General features: G+C 32.0%; 2 protein-coding genes across 19 annotated transcripts in view; one reads left to right on the top strand and one right to left on the bottom strand.

Annotated features, from left to right (window-relative positions):
- Positions 1-707: 707 nt before the first annotated feature.
- On the bottom strand, positions 708-21,406 carry LOC139482268 (uncharacterized). 2 transcript variants are annotated; one of them, XM_071266052.1, is made up of 11 exons: positions 21,324-21,406; positions 19,560-19,706; positions 12,819-14,341; positions 12,121-12,278; positions 10,305-10,467; positions 8,889-8,938; positions 8,144-8,243; positions 5,934-5,986; positions 5,152-5,229; positions 4,359-4,577; positions 708-2,037 (listed from the first exon to the last, which is right to left on the bottom strand). In XM_071266052.1, exons 2-11 carry the CDS (start codon positions 19,703-19,705, stop codon positions 1,993-1,995), a joined length of 2,535 nt encoding a protein of 844 aa, XP_071122153.1. In that variant the 5' UTR covers position 19,706; positions 21,324-21,406; the 3' UTR covers positions 708-1,992. The 2 variants fall into 2 exon arrangements, with proteins under 2 accessions (XP_071122153.1, XP_071122151.1); XM_071266050.1 differs by having other exon boundaries at positions 21,289-21,390.
- LOC139482265 (lamin-B2.L-like) overlaps positions 19,000-24,446 on the top strand; it is a 63,015-nt gene continuing 57,568 nt past the window's right edge. For 7 of the 17 annotated variants that reach the window (XM_071266021.1, XM_071266018.1, XM_071266030.1 and 4 more), the window contains exon 1: positions 21,861-21,982. The gene's annotated coding sequence lies outside the window, so the exon portion shown is untranslated. Of the gene's footprint in view, positions 19,118-21,404; positions 21,445-21,860; positions 21,983-24,446 lie in introns of those variants that run through there. The other 10 variants (XM_071266043.1, XM_071266041.1, XM_071266047.1 and 7 more) reach the window with 4 other exon arrangements.

Here is a 24,446-nt window from a genome sequence, read left to right as displayed (position 1 = left end):
TTTCCACGAGGACGCTTTTAAACAATCATATTCCTAGAAATGTATAAGAGGTAAGATAATTACTTTACATGCACATCAACATAAAAGTTGTCTTGCCAGACAATAATTATATCATAAATAAGTAGCTTCACTAATTAACCTGATAAGTCAAGAATATAATAATATAAACTTTGAATCAAAAGTGTGACAAGTGGGTCATACAGAAAAGTCAAATATATTTCAATAACCACTGAAAGTACACACCAAAAACAGGCAACATGAACAGTGACAAATGTGGAGCAGGATTTGCTTACCCTTTCAGAGCATCCAAGATCATCCAGTTTTTTTGGAGGTTCAAACTGCTCAGTCTTTTATTGTTTATGGTTTGTGTTGTAGATTGGTGTCTTATTGTAATTTTCATTTGTATTCAACAGGACATTGTCGGTTTTTATGAATGAGTTTAAATATAAAAATACCTTCTCAAGAGTTCTAATGCAACTGGGCTGTTTCTTAGGTCAGATCAGAATGTTATGTTTCTATGTCAGGGATGAAATACCATTGCATCAGCACATTATGTATTTAGAGCTTCCATTACCGGTAGTTTAATACATTTAATGGATTTTTTTCTAAAACTCAATTATTTATGCAGCCTTATTGCACTTATCTTGGAATTATAAAAAAAGGTTATCTTTGTCACAACAATACAGGTTAGGAGACATCAAAATTAATGCAATGCACTTTTTATTGTACAAAAATATAATTTACTGCACATTTCCTCTATACTTATCAATAATGTAAATTTAAATACGATAATTTCCAATTTGAAGTATATATCATGTGCACTTTAAAAGTAATCAGAAATCTATTTTACCAATGGTGAAAATTAGTGTACTTTTTGGAATTCTAAATCCTCATTGTTTTTTTCTAGCTAATTCTACAATAAAACGAGTTTATCAAAACAAAAAAAAACAAAAAGATATCAACATATGTTCATTACCAAAACAAACAAAAATACACCTCAGTAAATTGTTTTTATAATTAAAGAACAATAACATGAATAACTAAATTAGTAATAAAATACTCAGCATTTCAATCATTCAGAACAAACAACTTAAAAAGATCATGAAGATGTCTTCTCCAGTAGAAAAATGGTAATATAAGCACTAGTTGTTGGTTTCTTAATACAGTCTGTTTTATGTGTACCACATTTTGCAATATGTATTTCCATTAAATAATAACTACTGTTTATGTACTTTTTTCAGGAGTACTTTTTTTCAGGAGTACTTTTTTCACAATCTTGGTATTGTTGATGAATTCATGTGTATTTCATTTCACGGTATTTCCAAAGATATCTGAACCTAAATAGCTGCTTTGTAATTCTTAAAATTTCATTAATTGGATCTTCATTTGTTTAACAATCTTTAAAAAAAATAGACAAAGATTATTCAATCTTTACATCAACCTTAAGTTTTGATAGATGTTTAATAAGTCTTTATATACTTCAATAGTAGTCAGGCTTATTTTTCACCTTTTGTTTTTTATTCTTAATTAAATTTCTATAACGTTAACTGGCGTTGTTTGAACAGTTTCACAAAGTCAATTGAGGTTATCTAAGGGCAACATGGTAAACACGCATGAATATTTGTTAACTCCAGTGATATCTATTAAATGGTTGTTACATTCATCAATAACTCGATTTAATTCACATATATTCTTTTTTTTTGGAAATAAATCTACCGCTAAAATTTCTGGAAAATAAGTACATTTGCAGTACTTGTTATACAAATGTCTACCCCTTGAATGATGCTTTTCTATTGTTTTGAGTTTTAACACAAATAGGAGATTTTAACATGGATGTGTGATTATTCTACTATAAAAAATAATACAAATGAATATGTAATACATTGATATTGTGTCTGTCTATATGCACTTCTTGTGACATGTAAGGTAACACATTTATATACAGGTAATTGGTATTCCATATAATTGCACATTGTCTTTATCAAAACACATTCAAACATTCACCACTACTCTGCAAACTGGACATGTAGCATTTACCTAAAAAAAAAAGCAAAATTTAAATGTTTTTAATAAATCTATTGTTCACAACAGATGTATATATCTATATTTTTTTCCACAAATAAAAACAAGAGAGCCATGCTAAAATGTTCACCATGCTTTTATTATGATTGGATTATTTTTGAAAAACTGTAAACTTAAGTTTTAATTACAAGTATAACATACACTTATGATTACCAATGATCCATAAAAATGTGGTTTAAGATCAGATGAACAAGGGTTTCAGGAAATGGTCATATTTGCCAGACAAGTCCAAAACTGAAAGCTATTTCTCGTAAACTACAGATTTGGATTTCTGACAAAAGTCATATCATTGAGATAGCCATTTTTAAAGACATTTTGCATATATGTCTTTGTTTTCTTATCCCTTTTCTGTAATAAAACTCCCACTCCAGTATAGTATGATAATCCTGAAGGCCCTCCTAATAGCTATATTAATGCCTCCAGGAAATATTTGCTAAGATTGTTTATCAATTTCAACTGCAGTTTAAATTCACTCCTGACTGATCACAATCTCAGAACATTTTTAATATTATAAAGAAATTCAAATTAAATGACAACTTTCTTCATTATTTAAATAATTTTCAGAAGGCAATCCTGACATGTACACCTTACAATCATTCCATACACCAAATATAGTGGACCTGTTTTGTTCATCATAACATTTGAGATACAGACTTCACAAGGAAAACTTCACCTTGGTGCTATAAGTAATAGGCCATTATATTTGGTGTATGGAATGATTGTAAGGTGTACATGTCTGTCTGTAGTATCTTAGAAATAGACACAACCATAAAAACTAAACATTTTCAATGACCATTAAATATGTCAGAAAAGACCTTTGGGTTTGACAAGTACACCTTACAATCATTCTATACCCCAAATATAGTTTACCTATTGGTACAGTATACAATGTAGCATCTGAGATACAGACTTGACAACGAAAACTTAACATTGATCACTAAGCTATGAAATGAGGTCAAGGCCATGTGAACAATGCCTGATTTTGGTCTAGGTTTTCATGTCTTCTTCATCTTTATTTTTTCAGTGGTGAAGACTAGTACTGAGATTTATATCCAGTTTGGTATTCGTTTGTATGACAAAAAGATTTTTGAAAAAAATTTAATGACACATAAAATATATCAAGTGACATTTACAGCTGGTTTAGAGCCAATGAAATAAACTTACACCAATCCATTTATCTATAAACTTACACCAATCCATTTATCTATAAACTTACACCAATCCATTTGTCTATGAAATAAACTTACACCAATCCATTTATCTATAAACTTACACCAATCCATTTATCTATAAACTTACACCAATCCATTTATCTATAAACTTACACCAATCCATTTATCTATAAACTTACACCAATCCATTTATCTATGAAATAAACTTACACCAATCCATTTATCTATAAACTTCCACCAATCCATTTATCTATGAAATAAACTTACACCAATCCATTTATCTATGAAATAAACTTACACCAATCCATTTATCTATAAACTTACACCAATCCATTTATCTATAAACTTACACCAATCCATTTATCTATGAAATAAACTTACACCAATCCATTTATCTATGAAATAAACTTACACCAATCCATTTATCTATAAACTTACACCAATCCATTTATCTATGAAATAAACTTACACCAATCCATTTATCTATAAACTTACACCAATCCATTTATCTATAAACTTACACCAATCCATTTATCTATAAACTTACACCAATCCATTTATCTATGAAATAAACTTACACCAATCCATTTATCTATAAACTTACACCAATCCATTTATCTATAAACTTACACCAATTCATTTGTCTATGAAATAAACTTATACCAATCCATTTATCTATAAACTTACACCAATCCATTTATCTATGAAATAAACTTACACCAATCCATTTATCTATAAACTTACACCAATCCATTTATCTATGAAATAAACTTACACCAATCCATTTATCTATGAAATAAACTTACACCAATCCATTTATCTATAAACTTACACCAATCCATTTATCTATGAAATAAACTTACACCAATCCATTTATCTATGAAATAAACTTACACCAATCCATTTATCTATGAAATAAACTTAAACCAATCCATTTATCTATGAAATAAACTTACACCAATCCATTTAGCTATGCATGGAGTATAAACTTACACCAATCCATTTATCTATGCATGGAGTATAAACTTACACCAATCCATTTATCTATGCATGGAGTATAAACTTACACCAATCCATTTATCTATGCATGGAGTATAAACTTACACCAATCCATTTATCTATGCATGGAGTATGGAATTCATGAAAGCAAGGCAGGATTCTAAGCTGATCCTTGTCCTCAAATTCACACATACAGACAAGACATTCCTTTACTTCCTCTCCAGGACACACCTGGTACTTCCTCTCAGGTAGTTTGGTTACTTGCTGTTTAGTCAAACCTCGTTGTTTTACATCACCCAACATTTCCGCCAGATTCAGCAACTCCTACATAAACATAAACAATTACCTTTTAAAAAGAATAAAAATCTCAATCATTGGAATTTTGACTACATAGGTACAAATAATCATAACAGCCTAGAATAAACCAGCATTGATAACCAGTCAAGGATATAACTCTATAATGTAATTAGAGAAAAATAACATACATTTGATATTGTGGACTAAAAAATCAAAGAACTGTGATAACATTACATATTTCAAAGGGACAATATATTTAAATAGTTTTTTTTTAAATGTATACAAGTTCTATTGAAATTATCATCGTCTTTATGTATACTTAACTATAGAAAGATATAGCAGTTCATAGTTTGCCAATCATGCATAGTACACCTATGTTATTACAGAAACAAGAATGTGTCCATTGTACAGGGATACCCCACTTCAATCTCTCATAACTTTTAAATCATTTCAAATAGGGGATGTGTTTTTAAAATTACTGTACAAGAAGACAATATTTTTCTCATAACTTTAACAGAGGGGATGAGAAGTCAACCAAATATCTTTTTTTACTTTATACTTTTTTAAATGTGGAACAAACAAAACAAATGATAATTGTAACCTCGTAGTCCTGTCCTTCAGATGCAGAAACATTGAATGCTGGGAAGAAACGGCGTCCTCGTCTGTTCTGACCCCTGACCTGAAAAATATAAACCAAATGCACAAACTTACTTATATTCTATGACATATATAGCTATCAATTGACATCATCAAAAATACATTTCTGCTAAATCTACCATTCTGCTCTAAAAAAAAATAAAAAGCAAAAATTCTAATACATTTTCAACAGACAGATCAGGATTACAACTCAGATTGGTGTTTGCATTGCTGTTACAGCTGAAAATATGTTCAACCTACAAACTTTGTTGATTTCAATTCATTTCAAAAAGTGGTCCTCAATTAACCACATGACAACTAGGATCATGTTAGTTAGGGGAGGGTTAGATGCTTGTTTAACCCAACCACATTATGTATGTGCCTGCTAAAAGTAAGGAGCATGTAATCCAGTAGATGTCAGTTGTTGCTGTATATCATATATTTGGTATTCATTTATTGTTTTATCCGGCTGTTAATTTTCTCATTTAAATACTTTAACATTTGTCATTTCAAGGCCTTTATAAATAAAAGCTTGCTATGTGGTTTTGGGTTGATCATGTTGATGTTCATTGTTGAAGACTGTGCAGTGTCAATAGTTGATAATTCCTACATCATTTGTCAGTTGGAAAGTTGGCAAACATAATACACCTTCTTTTTTTATATTAACAGACATGTGCATCACTAGACACACATAAAGGAAGACCTTCCACTCATATAAGAAGGTATATACAAATTAGGTAAACTTACAGGAGATGTACCGTAGTCATCAAGAATAGACATCAAGTGTGCTTCCATTCTACCTGCAAAAAACATTTAATATAGAATTAATATACCATACCTATATGTGTGACAACAGAAAACATTTACAAAGAAAAGTTATTATGCAATTTTATGGACTGTATGATGACACCTGCATCTTTATTTGTATCAAAGTATACAGGAAAACATTTTGCAAAGGTGGAAATCAAAAGACTTCAATCCTACCTTAACTTTAATAGTGATTTATTGTCAACTTTTATTTTTAAGTGTCTTACTAATTGAGTCATAAACAAGAATGTGTCCATAGTACATGAATGCCTCATCCACACTATCATTTTCTGTGTTCAGTGGACCTTGAAAATGGGGTAAAATCTCTAATTTGGCATTAAAAACTAGAAAGATCATGTCATAGGGAACATGTGGACTAAGTTTCAAGTTGACTGGACTTCAACTTCATAAAAAACTGCCTTAACCAAAAACTTTAACCTGAAGCAGGACGAATGGACGGACGGACAGACCAGAAAACATAATGCCAATAAATGGGTCATAAAAATAAGTTTGGTAAGATTATATGCATGATAAGTGAACAATTTTATGTAAAGCAAGCTTTATGTGACTTTCTCCAAAGTGTTTTTTTAGACAATCCTTGGAACACAGGTTTTTTTTTTGGCTGTGTTGAAGACCATGGGCTGTTTGTTTTCTTTTTGGTTGGGATCAAGGGTCCGGGAACGGTCATATATGCCAGTCTTGACCTAAACTGAAAGTATTTTGTCCTAAATGAGTAATTGGGATTTAGGACAAATTTTATTTTTTTACAGAAACAATTTCGGTCATTTTAGACATTTAATGTCATTTCGTTGAGATCGAGTTTCTAACATTGTCCAAATCGCCATTTTGAACTTATTTTTTGTTTGTTATCCTTTTCCTGTTATAAAACTGCCACTCCAGTAAAGTGTTATAATCCTGAGGGCCCTCCTAATAACCATAGTAATGCCTCGGGAAATATTGGCTAATGATCGCTAATCTCTTTACCTGTGTTTTTAATTAAATTTTCTATTGATCACAAGCTCAGAACTAATTTTTTAAAGAAATTAAAAGTTCATAACAACTGTCTGCATTATTTAATTACTTTTCTCAGCTAAGACAATTGTCAATTCTGATTTAAAATTAAATTAAAATTAAATTAATTTACGTAGAACAAAATATTGTTTCACTACAAACACACGTGCTATGTTTACTAATATGCATGCTTGAAATGCTCTTCCCAAAATTAGACACTAAATCGTAAATTCAAAATGATTTCATGCTAAATTAAACAAGTCCAACTATTATAATTAATATTCAAACACTATTCAAGGTAAAACAGTTAAAAAGCTGACGATTTCCTGTGAATTTGATAAACAAAACTAATCCCGGAAATGAGTCCGGAATTGGTCGTTTTACTATTGTCGTAAAACATCCGGTTATAATTTTGTCTTAAAAAATGGAAAGAAACGTAAGCGAAGTTTGAGAAATTTACCGTTTTTCATTTTTAAACTGTTGCCTTCCTTTTATTGCTCAAGATCGATTTTAAGGAAAATGGTAGGGAAATTTCTGAAGTAAATGCGATGCAACAGTTAAACAAGTTCGTTGATGCTACGAGTATGACTGTATGAGCATAATACACACAATCTTTGTTTGAAAAAGGGCACCAACTTTTAAGTTATCCGAAAATGACCGAAATTAGGTGAAAAAATTTCCGGATCCTTGGTTGGGATGCATTATATATTAACACTAATCTTATATGTGCAACACAAAAAAGTTGCGAATTTTTTTCAAGAGAAAATTAGTAGAAAAGTGTTATTTCCATTCATAGATAAAAAAAAAAAAAACAAAAAAAAAACGATTTTGTTGATGAATCAAACTGTCGTCAGATCCATACAGAATACTCTCAATTCAGGGGTGTTCATTACACTACTGTGAATTCATTATTATCCAATGGATTCCAATTTTTGTGAAATTCATGGGTACAGATTAAACACAAATTCATTGTTTTAACGAATTACAAATTTTCTTTAGACTTGTATGCACATTTTGGCAAACCATGAAATTATATACCCCAGGAAAAAGCAAGTTTTCCTCAATCCACAATAAATAATTAGCAACATTAAGCTGAACCAATGCAACTTAACCACCTATGGAATTGGAAACATATATACTTAGAGCTTCAAGACTGTTAGAGTTTCTTTGTCGTCTGCTTCCTCTCTGTCTAGTCCTTGTTCGTGGTGGAGTTGTACTTCTGGTAGCTCGTATCATTTGCTAAATATGTAAAAATAAATCAATTTTGAAAATAAAGATTCCTCTTCAAGTGCCAGTTAATTATCCTTCTCAACTCTAGAATTTTAAATTTCAACACAAAACTTCAGCATGATAATAAATGAGCAACAAATTACAGCACCAGATAGTTCAGGTTTATATTGTACAAGACAGCATAAATTACTTTTTTCAAACTTTGCCAGGCTTGAATCAAAACCAGCCATCAATGAGAAAAGTAAGTAAATGTTTTACAACATAAATGGAACAATATTGATATGAATAAGGGATAGCTGTATTTTGAGTCTTGATGTTTTCCCTAGGTTTCATAAGCATTATTGCAGTAACATGAAGCTATTCATATCCTGGTCCTTTAATCTTCTATTGACTGTTGTCTTATGCAACACATCTCTTTATCTAATCATTGATAATGTTGTAGGACTTCTGTTGCTACTTTTAAGTCAAAGGCTTATGTGTAATTTTATCAAGCATTAATGATATTAAAAATATAAATTAACTTAAATTCTCTCTTCAAGTAAAAAGGATTGTATACAATTTATATATATATTTTTAATTTTTTTAAACATGACACTAGTCATGTGACATGGGGCCCTTATAACTTGCTGTTTGGTGTTAGCTATGCTATCTTACCTCTATATTTGGTGAAACCTCATCAGGAAGATTAATAAAAGTCTCAATATCTGTAACAATAAAAACAAAAAGTCAAAGATATAAAAAATGTTCGATGTTTACGGATTGATTTTTAGTACAGGTATGTGAAACTCTTTTTTCCAGTGGTTGATTTTAAAATGTAGTCTGTCACAGGTTTTGCAAAAATAAAAACAAGGCAAAAAATAATGTATAAGAAATATTGATAAACTTTATAAAGCACACAAATTACACCCATAAGACAGTCAAATGCATAATAACCATTACATGTAACGATAATATAATCATGACATTTACATAAACATACAATAAAATAAATACTAGAAGAATATGTCAGACAGGAATGGCTAAAACTTTGAAATTTAAAAAAGTTAAAAAAGTTTCATAACACTAGAATTGTACATTACTCACTGCCTAATTTAGTTTTGATTTTTTGCATTGAATATGAGTTTCAAAAAATATCCATGAGGCAAACTGAAATTTAAGTGTGGAAACTAGATGGAACTGACAAACAGTATTTCTATGTCCCCCTGCAACAAGTTGTGTGTGGGACAATTCAATAGGAAATATTCAAAATCAATTATTGATTTTAAATGTCTGGAATGGGGAACAAATGAGTAAAGCATTAAATCATTTGATTCTTGCCAGATAGTGAGTAAGATACAGATTCCATCACTAAAACAAGCCAGTTAATATTTTAGTATTTAAAGCACTCAGCTTGCTAAGCTTAAAAGGAGCGGGTACAAAAATTTCAGTCATATTTTGAACATTTTTTTTTCATTACCAATTTTTTTTATTACCCAGTTAGTTGTTACTCTATGATATGGAACAATAATCAACCAAAAAAATCAATTCATTTTGGCCACAGATGACTTTTAAAATGTTATATCATTGAAAAAAGCTCTAAATTATCTCCCTTTGGTGCAAAAATGGCATTTTTTTTTAACTTGTTGGTGACCTATATTTTTTTATTATTTTTTAAAATAAGCTGTACTTATATAGACTAAACAAAGTCTGTAAAATCTAAGTGATTTCTGTAATTTAGTTCTTTTTTTATTTTGATATAACCTCTATTTCTCTTATTACAATGTGTATTAGTTCAACAGAAGTATCTTAATAAAAATGCTTCGATGGCTGATTTTGAGCTTAAAGGAACGGTGACCACATTTTCTTATTTCATTTTTCTATTAAGTATATGATGAAGTTCATTTATACAAAAAAATCCTATATTAAAAAAAAAGGGATTTATACCCTTGAGCCCCCTTAAATTGTTAAAATCTAACTGGTGAGATTGGAGAAATATCGTGATACATGAATAATAGTGATAGAATCTGTTTCTCTTATGATATTTTTTTAGCTTTTGTTTCAAAATGAGAAAGAACGAAGCTGTGTTCATACCTTCCAGTCCATACAGCCTCGTTCTATTTTGATGTGTTCTGTTATCAGACTCATCATCTGTTGTAGGTGTTGTACCACTGCTAGTACTAGTGACGGTAGGGACAGCTTGGGGACCACTCTCAAGGTTTTGTAATGACATGGCAAACTCCATGTCCATTTCTTCCTGAAATAAATACATTGATGTTGTAAAATAAATCTGTGTTCTGTCTGCCCAAAAAAGTCCAAAACCTTTAAACCAGTTCTTCTACCCTTCAAAGCTAAAAAATATTCTCACTTTGCCTTTTTTTAAATAAAACTTCAAATTGTATGTATTTTTGTGTTTCCTATAAATTGTAACCTACTTGGGTCATCACTCTAAATAACTGACACTGACATACTTAATTTGTTTATTACAATTTTAAACTTGATCTCACAGCTCGACTATTTAAAATTGTTTCAATTTTCAGTATAAAACGTCTGTGTACCAATTCATTTGGCCATTGAACACAAGACGATTTTCAGCAGAGTTATTAGAAATATACTTTTGTAGTAACAGTTTGAAATGTTATCAGAGTTGAAGATGACATGATTTATCAAGTTATGTCAGATTGCAATCAATATGAGCATGCATGGATTTTTTTCAGAAATAATTTTAACTTGTATTTATTGTATGTTAGATACATAGTCTTAACTTGTATTTATGTATGCTATGTGCATAGTCTTTTACTTGTATTTATGTATGCATAACCTTAACTTTAACTTGTATTTATGTATGCATAACCTTAACTTTAACTTGTATTTATGTATGCATAACCTTAACTTGTATTTGTGTATGCTATATGCATAGTCTTAACTTGTATTTACTGTATGCTTTGTACATGTTCATTTATACATAATTCTTATATGATTTGCATATCTATAAATACTTGAATTGGATTGGTCAATTAGAATTTTTCTATAAGTTTACACTTCGATAAACCATGTTTCTGAAACTACTTATGTAATCTATTCATGCGCGATACACAAGCTTGCAGTGATCCCGGGATTTTCAGCAAATTGAGATTAAAAAACAATTGCATAACAGTTGTGACTATTTTAGTGCATATATAACAAAAAAAGAAATAAATTTATTGCACTAAAGCTTTGAAAATGTACAAAAATTAAATTTAATAAAATTCCGAGAAATTTCATGAAGGATTTGGCGAATTTTCGTCATGGCAAAACACGACGTCATACGAATGGAAATTTTCAAGGGAAAGATTATTTCGTTACGTGTACGCTTCAAATTCGGATAAAATTTAATTAAAATGAAGTTTTTTTGAGGTAGGTGCTATTTCATTTAAGATTCCGTTGTATTTATCGGATATTTATGGTTTTTCGAAAGTCAAGATGGCGGCGTACTCCTTAGTTACGACTTGCCATTTTGCTTTTGATTGGTAAATATATATAGTAGCCATCAACAAAAAAATGTTTGGCTGAAGAATTATAAGGATTAAACAAATTTTTTTAGAGGTTATTGATGTGTAAATCAAGGCTCTTACTCACAAACTCAACATAAAAGTCCTTCGGACTTTTATTCAGTTTGTGAGTTAATCGCCCCAGTTTACACATCAATAACCTCTAGAAAAAATTTGTTTAATCCTATAATGGTCTCAACTTCTCAAATTCTGTTTATTGTTAATCAAGTCATGTCAGTGCTTGGTCTTAAATTGTATTTTATGTACATTCAGTGCTTGATCTAAAGTTGTATTAATGGTGTGTGCAGTGCTTGTTCTTAACTTGTATTTTTAATGTGTTCATTGTCTATCACTATCAGCCTGACAGTCATTTAAAGTACCTGCAAACGTCTTGCAAAATCTTCGTCATTTTGGTGCTGTTGGACTCGCTGCACTGCATCATTTGTCCTTGGTGTCAACAGATGTGATGTCAACATGAAATCAGAACCATGGCTTGATACACTATCCCGACTTAAATTCCTTGTTCTGGACAATCTCCCTTTAAGATTAATAGATGGATAGATGCATGATACAAATAAACTCAAACAACTTGAAAGTTGTCTTTAAAGTGAGTTATGAATATGATATATAATATTTCAATCAGAGAGAACATTTACACTGTTTACACTACAAATAAAGAGAAGCTTACACTGTTGTTTTGTGTCAAATTCAACAGCAACTGCTGTGTACTATATTAAATTGTCTTATCCTTTCCATGTTAAGATTAATGTTCTTTTTTAATTCATTGACTGTTCTATCATCAAATTTTGCAAGATATGTACCGGTGCAAAAAATATACCTTATTTAAAACCTTAACCATTCACTTACAGGTATATGTATATGCATAAAATTCTATTTACTGTAATATATACATGATATACAACATTGTACTTTGTGTTTTTGTCATTCTTCAAAGGTCTTAAATTTTTTCTTGAAGATGAAACATTGTGAAAAAAATGCAAACCCCAAAATTTTATGCATTCTGGGACAATTAAATACATTGTCTAAAACATTGCAAAAGTTTTGATTGCTTACAAACCTTTGTGACTTCTGGCCCATCTTGATCTATTCATTGGAGATAATAATCTATGATCTCTTGATGGAGGGGAATTACTAGCAGACGGTTGGACTTGGTCAGACATTAGTTCTGCAGGTGATGGATCAAAGTCATCCATTATCCTTTCTGGGCGAAATCTTCTGTCTGCATGTCTCCCTCTACGTATGGAAATTGGCACAGGCAATCTTGGACTGGAAAAAGTTGGATGGAAACCATTTGTGAAATTTGATTGTGCTAATGGAGAAAAATTATCTTCTGTATGGAAAATGACATTGTCAATATCTCGTGGAGGAGTTTCGTGGCTTTCAGCACTTGATATAGATATAGCTGACATATTCTGTTCATTTGAGGTAGAAGTTTGTACAATTTGGCCAATTCTTGATGTTTGCGGGTGCATTTTATCATTTCCTGTACCTGAGACTTTTGAGTTTTGTGAATCAGAAGTTTGTGTGCTTCTTTTCACACCATTTTTACTTTCAAGTCTAGGTGAGCAGAAATATTTCTCCTTTATATCTCTTTTTGGAACAAAATGTTTAAGGCCTTTTGAATCAAGCTCTTTTTTTCCATACATGAGAATTCTTTCACGACAATTTTTTTTATCAATTTTTTCTACTGTCATAACTGTATCCTTGCAATTCTTTTTCTTATCAGACAAATTTCGACCAATAAGTTCACGTAAAGGAACTGTGTCTGAATTATCTAAATTGGTGTCTGAATCCGAGTCTGATGGCCAGCCACAATGACTTAACTGGAATTTCCGCTGAGGTATTTTTTGTTTGTTATATGATGAAGGCAGTTCTGGTGACAAACTATCAGAACTATCAAGTAATCTGTCAATTCGTTCTTTCTCCTGTCTGTCCATTTTAAGTCTAGAAAATTTGTGATTAATACGATCGGAATTCTCCCCGTTTTTTGTAAACAATGACCCATTTTTTTGTCTATCTGGGGTAAATTCAAGAGAATTGTTTTGATCTTTGTGTAAATGAGCAGCACTGTCAGCATCCAGAGCAAGCCTTTTCTTTCTAGGTTCGCATAAACTCTCATTTCTCTTTTGAATTACAGTTTCATTTCTTTTTTTCAACAGTGCAGACAGATGATCTTCACTTTCTTTCACAAGAACCTCAAAATCAAAATTTATATCTTTCTGCTTTTTCCTCTTCTGAGTTGGTGACATATTAGTTACAGAGCCAGTAGGATTATCAATATTGCTCTCAATGTAATCAGTCCACAAATCCTGAAAATATTTATCAGTTTCCATTGTGTGTTTCTTCTTTGTTCCTTCATTTTTATATTGACTTAAAATGCAGGAGTCCATTTTTTTTCTTGAAGCTGCTATAGCACTTCCTTCATGCTTTGTTTCATTAGTACGATCTGATTGAAAATATCGACCTATATTTTCTGTTGGTTCTAGAGATTTCCTAGCTTTCTTTGTAACACATTCAGGTTGAGATTTTCCGTGCTCAAAAAGTCTGTCTCTTTTACCAGAGAATCTTGAAAATACTGGACTATAAATGGAAATATAAATCATAATATATTTCAAAATAATGCATAAAGGGGATCACAAAACAAGTATAAAAATTTCTCTTAAATTTACTAGAATCCATGAAGACCCTTTATATCAACCATTGTGTCAACCAGTATCATAACCTATGAACCCAACCAATGGTTATTGACATTTAAACATGTTTAACCATGAACAGGGCTTTCCAATGAAATTGAAGTAGAGGCTCAATTAAAACTAGATATCATTGAGATGGGAGCCATCTCTGTGGGCCCCGCTGTGAATAATGTGCATTAAAAAATTGTATCTTTACCATAGGACATGGGTTTGTCAACTGAAATCAAAGTTTTTGACCTTGACCTTTGACCTAGGAAGTTGTACATAAATAATGACACACCCTTTGGTGTTGGTTTATAAACATGTCAAGTATAAACTTTGAAATGATAACGGTTCTCAAGATATAGAGCGGACACGATCTTTACCATAGGACATGGGGTTGTCAACTGAAACCCAGTTTTTGACCTTGACCTTTGACCTAGGAAGTTGCACATAAATTATGACACACCCTTTGGTGTTGGTTTATATACATGTCAAGTATAAACTTTGAAATGATAACGGTTCTCAAGATATAGAGCGGACACGATCTTTACCATAGGACATGGGGTTGTCAACTGAAACCAAAGTTTTTGACTTTGACCTTTGACCTAGGAAGTTGTACATAAATTATGACATACCCTCTGATATTGGTTTATATACATTTCAGGTATAAACTTTAAAATGATAACGGTTCTCAAGATATAGAGCGGACACAATCTTTACCATAGGACATGGCAGTGGTCTCGCTAGCCCAAAATAGAAGGGCGCCGCGCCCTGTGTGCCCTCAGCCGCGCCCTGGGTGCCTTCATCAGCGCCCTTCTGCCCTGACGTCTTTTTCCAAAATTGTCTTGTGCCGTTATGGTAAAATTTTGTTTCATCGATTTCTGATCTCCAAGTTAATTACAGATATGACACCTGTGTGATTGCCCCCAGTTAATCATGTCATTACAATCAATTACAATGATAAAGACTTCAAAGGTGTTAATAACTAGGTAATTTAATTAGGACAATGTATCTTTTTGTCATACTTTTGATGAATGTGTCAACGGGTGAGTGTGTTTAGCTTGGGTCGGCATTTTCGATCTCCAAGTCACAATGGAAGAGCGTATATAAATGAAGACTTTCATGACTTTAGAATTGAATTAATATTTAAGTCATCAAAATAAAACTTTGCCTTTACAGAAATGCCTTCCATCTCAACTTGTTAGCGACAAGCACAGTTTTTAATTAACTCAAACGTGGTGGAAATTGATTTTGGAGTTACTTCCCCTGTTTTAGCTTATTACAAATTTGTGCTCTAAAAATATTATCTAGTATCAAAAAAAGGAATAAATTACCAATTGAATATATAATAACATAATAATGTTACCTTAAAGATATTAACTGTCTTTGAACATATTAAAAAATATATATTGCAATTTCTACTTGATAATTATACTTTTAGCAATCCATGTTCTAAACATTGTTAAATTAGTAATGCTCTCAGTTTCTAATCAAATGATGTATTAAAAGCTATAATTCCTATGTAGATAAAAATAAAACCACATATTCTTTGACAATGGGTAGAGTGAAGTTAAACTGTAAAAACATAATATGTTGATGAAGATGTACTATATCATTCATAACTACACAAACAATGAAATAAAGACTATAGTTGAAAAGCATCTTTATTTTAAAAAAAAAACATATACAGTAAAAAAAGAAAGAGATTCGTTAACTCGTGATACACACAGAAACGTAGACAAAAAAGTGAGCAGTGCCTTTTCTTATCATAAAAAGTGCCCTGCCCTCCACTGGCACCCTGCCCCTTTTGATTTCTAGCTAGAGCACTGCATGGGGTTGTCAACTGAAACCAAAGTTTTTGACCTTGAACTTTGCCCTAGGCAGTCGTTCATACATTATGACACACCCTCTGGTGTTGGTTCATATACATGTCAAGTATAAACTTTGAAATCATAACCGTTCTCAAGATATAGAGCGGACACGATCTTCACCACGAGACACAGGGTTGTCAACTGAAACCAAAGTTTTTTGACCTTGACCTTTGACCTAGGAAGTTGTACATACATCATGACACGCCCTCTGGTGGTGGTTAATAAACATGTAAAGTATAAAGTATGAAATCATAATGGTTCTCTAGATATGGAGCGGACACAAAGTGTTACAGACGGACGGACGGACTGATCACTATAGGGCGACACCGCCTTTGGCGGGGCCCTAATTATAGGTGGCTATAACATGCGTTCAGCGAAGCAAGATGCCCACCAAGCTGTAAGCATGGTGCCTTACAACAGGGAGTCTGGAAGCTCTGGCATAAATAGAGCAAAATCCTGCATTCTCGCAATCTCCTGGCACCTAATTTAATCTTTCAAATGACCATTTTTTATGTATGAAATTAAAGAAAGAAAAAAAAAACTCAAAGAATTTTTTTTTTATGTTAGTTTTTTATTTTCATTACCTTATGCTTAAAATTCATTTACTTTTAAAGGAGTTTTATTAAAGAAATTTTTAAGGGTTCTGCGGAACCCAGTGTCTCGCCAACTTTTGCTGTAAATTGCAGGATCAACAAAAATGAGGAAAAAAATCAATAAAAATGTTCCGCTTGATACCATATTTGGATTGTAGGAAGCTTCTGTCCAAGTTTGGTAAAAAATCCTGGATAGTTTATGAATCTAATAAATGTTTTAAAAACTTTAACTGCAGACTGGATGTAATGTTAACTGGAAGAAAAACTAAGTCCATTTATAAGTAAAATACAGATACACAGGTACAAAATATTAACAAAATTTCATTCTAGATACTAGCTTTTGATCATAAACAAGCTTCTGTCTTAGTTTGGTACAAATAAAAAATAGTATAAGAAAGTTATCAAAATTTTTAAAAATTTAACCACAGAGTAAATGCGTTGTTTCCTGGCAGAAAAAAAGTCCATTTAAAAGTAAAATATGGAAAAAATGGATTTGTCATTTTACGAAATTTGCTTCTGGATACTATCTTATGATCATAAACAAGCTTCTGTCCAAGTTTTGTACAAAACAAGGATAGTTTAAGAAAGTTATTAAAATTTAAAAAAACTACAACCAAAGAGTGATTTAATGTTTTCCCGCAGAAAAACTAAGTGCATTTATAAGTAAAATACGGAAAAAATGGAATTTTGTTTTCACAAAAATTACTTCTGGATACTATCTTATGATCATAAATAAGCTTCTGTACAAGTTTAGTAGAAATCCAGGATAGTTTAAGAAAGTTATTTAAATTTTAAAAACTTTAACCACAGAGTGTATGTAATGTTTTCCCGCAGAAAAACTAAGTCCATTTATAAGTAAAATACGGGAAAAATGGAATTTTATTTTCACAAAATTTACTTCTGGATACTATCTTATGATCATAAACAAGCTTCTGTCCAAGTTTGGTAGAAATCCAGTATGGTTTAAGAAAGTTATTAAAATTTCAAAAACTTTAACCACAGAGTGAATATTTGTGGACGCCGCCGCCGACGAAATGTAGGATCGCTTAGTCTCGCTTTTTCGACTAAAGTCTAAGGCTCGACAATAATCATCCAGTTTGTTGGAAATTTTGATCGATTTATTTTGCATAAAACTTCAAAAGATACTGTTTTCCAGATTCTGAACAATATGATCTACTACACTTTCTTTAATTTGACTAATATTATTTCATAACATAAGTTTGTCATCCTATCTGATTGTCTTCGCGTTTTAAAAGCCAAAAAAAGCCAACGAGTTAATGACCATCAGAACGTCTCTATTGTTATCGTTCAATGACCACCGGAACTTCTCTCTTGTTATCTTTGAAAAGAAACGATGCATTCCGACTTTAAATAGACAACCAATCAGTGACCTGAATTCATGTGAACTATATTTAGCCCAAGGTAAACACTGACTTTTCATCCTTGTTTATCATGACCGCGACTTTGCGACAATATACGTCTCTCGGCTGCCTGTAAACATTTGAAAAAGATATTTTTTTTTTTGAATTTATATTTTTGTCAGTGAAGTAGCTGGCACTTGAAGCCACCGTAAGCGGCGGATTTCCGCCGGCTACCGGCTTGAATGGAAAGCCCTGTTTTAATTGAATTTACATGATGTATTAGAATGAATCATTTACATGTACAATCATTTTGTTGTGAAAAAAAAAAATTAAGTATCTGAAGCCTTGTTTCTGTTTTCGTGTATATTTATATTGACGTTATGTAACACTTATGTTTCTCTTTATATGTATATTTACCGTCAATATAAAAAATCTTTCTAAATTTAGATTAATGACGTCATGACTTCACACATAACAACCAAAGAGGAAGCGCCACAGTAGACAAAAAGAAAAGTTTACAAGAAATTTTATGTTAATTGCAGACGCTACAAAGTATACAAGAAAGCTAATTGCAACAAGCTATGAAGTTGTCCAAAAATATTGATATCTTCCATAACATGTTCAAATTCTGGCAAAATACAATTTAAAAATACACATATTTAAAAGAACATTCAATGACATTTTCCTAATACGTTATTTTCATATGTAATATATCAATGATGGACTTTCACTCAGTTAATATATATATATATATGCCAAAATATGGACCTGTTCAGATTATGTTGACCAAGGACGAAGTTGATAATTGATAACTATTTGTTGATTGGCAGAGGTAGGAGTGTAATGAAATGTCAGGGTGAGTGGTATGTCATTATCTCCTATTATATGTTGTAGGTTAGCATTAACTTTATTATAGATCTAATTCCTGAGCTGCCAACATGACAAACAGGGGAAAAGATAAGTTACCATCATTACCATCATAGACATTTAGAAAAGAGAAAAAAAATTAAATCCACAATGTTCATGATGTTAGTTAAACTACATACATGTACATGTATCACATGTATCAGAAACTCTTGGAAAATCATGGCCAGGTTAAAATTCTCACAAAGCGATAAGAAGTTGTGCATGTTATTGCACAAATAATACCCCCTTGGGAATTCCCCCTCACACCACCAACCCCCTAGAGTAATATTCAACCAAATTTATGGATGAACCAATCAATGGACAAGAATACTATTGGTTACCAACCACTCCTTGAATGTGGAATAATATAATACAATGTTGTTCTGACATACCTTGGAGTGTCTGGTATTATGATAGCACCATTGTTATGTTGTGTTTCAGCAGCCCTATTACATTCTGGTTTTGTGACAGTAAAGGTCCTGTTAAATTTCTTTGCTTGGAACCTCTGTACTACATCTTGTTTTTCTTGGTCTTCCATTCTGTATTAAATACATGTAAACGTTAGGGACGACATCAAAAGTTCAATGAAGGATAAAAAACTTAATTCACATAGTTTTTTCACTGATCCCCCCACCCCCCTCTTAACTTAATTTTGGAAAAATTGATTGACCCATATAGATATATGTAAAAATCAATGTCGGATAACCACATCTTGCAGCAGTTCTTGTTATTGAAAATTAAAAAAAAAATCCCATAGGGTTCTATAGTAAATTCCTCCCTTCTGTTGGCCCCTCACAATACACCTAAATGACTAAATAGACCCCAAGAAGAATTATAATATGGGGGCGTGGTCCCCAATAACAGTAGAAAATTCAATAAAAAAACCAAAAAAAACGGGAAAATTTCCAAAATTTTTCATTGTACTAATGAACTCAAAATCATTCAATTTTTTTTATGTCATGTTTTGAAATCCCGCCTCTGCGCAGAAATCTACAATGTACTTCCTTTTACTGGTCTCGTTTGCATGAAACTTTGAGTAAAATATATATTTATCAGTCTAGTATCAAATAGGAAGGAACGCAATACCAATTTCATTTTTAATAATTCCTCGATATGAAAAAATGTTACCTGATGATAGCGTTTCTTTGTTTACATTGAACATGACGTCATAACTTAAATAACGTCACAAGTAAAATCCCTAACAACAGAATCAAAATCGAAAACGTTACAGTATTTCCGTTTCTTTTTTTAACAAATATAGTTACAAAAAGAATCATTCATACAGACTTCGTACCCATTCACAGGTTATGCCTGCCTCATATTAAGAACTGAGCAAAAACTTTGTTTAGGAGTCTTAATAGCAATTAGAATAATTACAAATTTTGTTATAGTCTGATTTCTAATGCCAAATATGTAAAAGGCAGAGTTTATTATAGTCCAAGTTTGTTGTGGGCTGAGATACCATGATACTTCCGATACTCTCTGGCTTTTACCTATTGCATAAACATTTGTAAAAATCGTAGTAAGCGACGAAAAATGTTCATTTATGAAAATTTTAAACACGGTTTTATTTTTCTCTTCAACCGGAGGAAGGAAGGAAACCTTTGAAACCGGGATTATAGTACTCCTGTTTGGACAAAATGTTGGAGGCACACATATATATGGATCCGACACATGTCTGGAGAATACCGATAAAATCGTAACGTAGAAACTGCTGTCTCGTGTGTAAATAGATTTTACTTTCTGCGTAGCGCAGATACGCGAAGTAGTGTTTGTTCGTCATTTTCAAATGAAGTTGAATTATTTGATTTATCGATGAAAATTCAGTACATAATTTTTAATTCAAGCTGTATGCTATTAAAATAGAAGAGCTCAAAATTTCAAAAGAATCTTTCTATTTTTGTTTTCAAACACCAGTACTACATTATCTAGAAGTAGGACACACTTCCTAAAGTAAGATAGTCTGTCTCTTTTCCGGTTAGAGTCCGATGCCTTAAGAAAGTTTATTGCTAGCAAGCTATAGCAAACGTTCTAAAAAAAACAATTTAATTGCTTGGGAAAAGAGAACAGATTATTTACTGTTCAAGTAGTGGACATGCTTTGAAAGAATGCCTGTATTACCCAAATCAGTCAAAGGAGTAAATTTATCTGCTCACAATATTTTTTTGTCATTTTGGTCATGAATGAACTTGAAGATGATCGATTCAAATAATGGGACGAAAACGTCTGGATGACTTCGACTATTAACCTGACAATTACTTCCGGTTTACTAAACCCGTACGTAGTTAAAACATACAAATTTTACCTTCCAACCTTTAAAACTCACATCAAAATATATGGAATATATCCCTTCAATACATGTAAAAAAAAATGCCTTTTCTGTATTAATCAAAACTCAAATGTTAATTGCGTGTGTCCGTAAACCAGGACACTTTTGACTGTATCAACTGTCAACAGACAACAGGTCAACAGTGATGAAGAGAGACATTGAAATTGATGAACAATTTACATTTTAAAAGATATAAATATGTTAAATTTCATATGCACGTTCTGATAACGGTTCTCTCCTTTCTGTGTTGCATTAATCGAGAGTTATTTGAATCCGAGCGCCTTCAATGATTGACATTCAAGACACGCCTCTTCGACCTTCTTCCTGGATACAAGTCAACAAACTTTATAATTGCCTCTTTCATTGTAGATAAAGCGTGTATCCTGCTATGGTGATATGAATTTGAATGGGTAGATCCAACATAGCAACTTGAGAAGGGTCCTTCCTGTCACCCCTGGGAAATTAAGCCTGAGCTTTGATAATTAGGTAAGTAATCCTATCATGAACTGACAACGATATTATCTAACAGATAATCACTGAAGATTAATTAAGAAAGTAATAGCCTGTTTTGCTCTATTTGATTGTATCCATTCAAATGAACTTCTATAATTAATGGGGTCATTGATGATTTAAATGGCAGCTCACCTAAATGATAAAGATCTGCATGTTTTCAAGGTGTTTCAGACCTGTATGATAATGTCAGAAGTTTTTCGATAGAGTGCCTAATTGTACAAAGATGACCAATGGACATTTCTGAATTCACATGGCATATTTCAATGCATTTTGAAGGACTTAAATATGAAACAGAATAAAATCAAACAGGAAGCAAAACATCACCTTCTGTACCACCACTGGCACCATATCGCAGACAATCATAATTGATTGAAATTCAGAGTTGCTAATTATATATAAATTCACATTGTATATATCATGTATTATCAGATGTTGAAGATTGATTTATTTTGAAGTGAACTGTAATTTTTTTATTTTTATGTTTTTTTGTTTTGTTTACATGCATGACATGCTGAGATCAGTTCAGGGGCGTATCCAGCCATTTTGAGATAGGGGGAGGGTGTCCCAATCCAGGACAAATGGGGGGTTCCAACCACATGTCCCCTTTCAAATGCATTGATCGTCCAAAAAAAGGGGGGATTACAACCCCCGGAACCATCCCCCCCTCCTTGATCCGCCACTGCAGTTTTAACTGTTTAGATATGTATTTCTGTATCTTTTAATATATACTAATTAACAGTATAACAACATACATGTAATTGAATTAATTGAAGTTATTAACATTGCTCAATACACATGAAACAGTAGAAAAAGTACAATTTAGTTTATATAGTAGTACCTATATATATGTTGATGATGAGTATTCAGCAAAATTTTCTGATTATTGGAAATTCACTCTGAAATTATATATAAACATGATAGGCGTTTATATAATTTATTTATTGTGTACATGTATCATTACTCGTAACGATCCAGCGCCCTCGTGGGGAAAATCGTTGACTACTATTCAGATATATATATATATGCTTGTTCCAATAATGATTGAATACTAATAAAAGACTTAATTTTTAGCTCACCTGGCCCAAAGGGCCAACTGAGCTTTTCCCATCACTTGGCGTCCGGCGTTGTCGTCTACTGGGCCAAATTAAACCAAACTTGGTTACAATCATCATTGGGGTATCTAGTTTAAAAAATGTGTGGCGTGACCCGGCCAACCAACCAAGATGGCCGCCATGGCTAAAAAAAGAACATAGGGGTAAAATGCAGTTTTTGGCTTATAACTAAAAAACCAAAGCATTTAGAGCAAATCTGACATGGGGGTAAAATTGTTTATCAGGTCAAGATCTATTTGCCCTCAAATTTTCAAATGAATGCGACAACCCGTTATTGGGTTGCTGCCCCTGAACTGGTAATTTTTGGGAATTTTTGCTGTTTTTGGCTATTATCTGTAATATTATTATAGATAGAGATAAACTGTAAACAGCAATAATGTTCAGCAAAGTAAGATTTACAAATAAGTCAACATGATCAAAATGGTCAGTTGACCCCTTTAGGACTTATTGACCTTTAATTTATAGTCAATTTTTAACCATTTTTCGTAAATCTTAGTAATCTTTTACAAAAATCTTCTCCTCTGAAACTACTGGGCCAAATTAATCCAAACTTGGCCATAATCATCTTTGGGATATCTAGTTTAAAAAATATGTGGCGTGATCCGGCCAACCAACCAAGATGGCCACCATGGCTAAAAATAAAACATAGGGGTAAAATTCAGTTTTTGGCTTATAACTCAAAAACCAAAGCATTTAGAGCAAATCTGACATGGGTTAAAGTGTTTATCAGGTCAAGATCTATCTGTCCTGAAATTTTCAGATGAATCGGACAACCTGTTGTTGGATTGCTGCCCCTGAATTGGTAATTTTAAGGAAATTTTGCTGTTTTTGGTTATTATCTTGAATATTATTATAGATAGAGATAAACTGTAAACAGCAATAATGTTCAGCAAAGTAAGATTTACAAATAAGTCAACATGACCAAAATGGTCAGTTGACCCCTGAAGGAGTTATTGCCCTTTATAGTCAATTTTTAACCATTTTTTCGTAAATCTTAGTAATCTTTTACAAAAATCTTCTTCTCTGAAACTACTGGGCCAAATTAAACTAAACTTGGCCACAATCATTATAGGGGTAACTTGTTTAAAAAATGTGTGGCGTGACCCGGCCAACCAACCAAGATGGCCGCCATGGCTAAAAATAGAACATAGGGGTAAAATGCAGTTTTTGGCTTATAACTCAAAAACCAAAGCATTTAGAGCAAATCTGACATGGGGTAAAATTGTTTATCAGGTGAAGATCTATCTGCCCTCAAATTTTTAGATGAACCGACAACCCGTTGTTGGGTTGCTGCCCCTAAATTGGTAATTTTAAGGAAATTTTGC

The sequence above is a fragment of the Mytilus edulis genome, chromosome 7 (genome assembly GCF_963676685.1).
Source record: "Mytilus edulis chromosome 7, xbMytEdul2.2, whole genome shotgun sequence".
Taxonomy (NCBI): domain Eukaryota; kingdom Metazoa; phylum Mollusca; class Bivalvia; order Mytilida; family Mytilidae; genus Mytilus; species Mytilus edulis.
Note: the sequence above shows the minus strand (reverse complement) of the source record. Positions and strands in the feature narration are given on the sequence as shown.

Excerpts from the sequence above, each read along its gene's own strand:
- LOC139482268 (XM_071266052.1), bottom strand. The coding sequence starts at position 19,705 with ATGGAAGACCAAGAAAAACAAGATGTAGTACAGAGGTTCCAAGCAAAG. Across the intron at positions 8,244-8,888 it reads AGGTTTCACCAAATATAGAG|CAAATGATACGAGCTACCAG; the intron begins GTAAGATAGCAT and ends TTACATATTTAG. Across the intron at positions 4,578-5,151 it reads CTGAAGGACAGGACTACGAG|GAGTTGCTGAATCTGGCGGA; the intron begins GTTACAATTATC and ends ATGTTTATGTAG.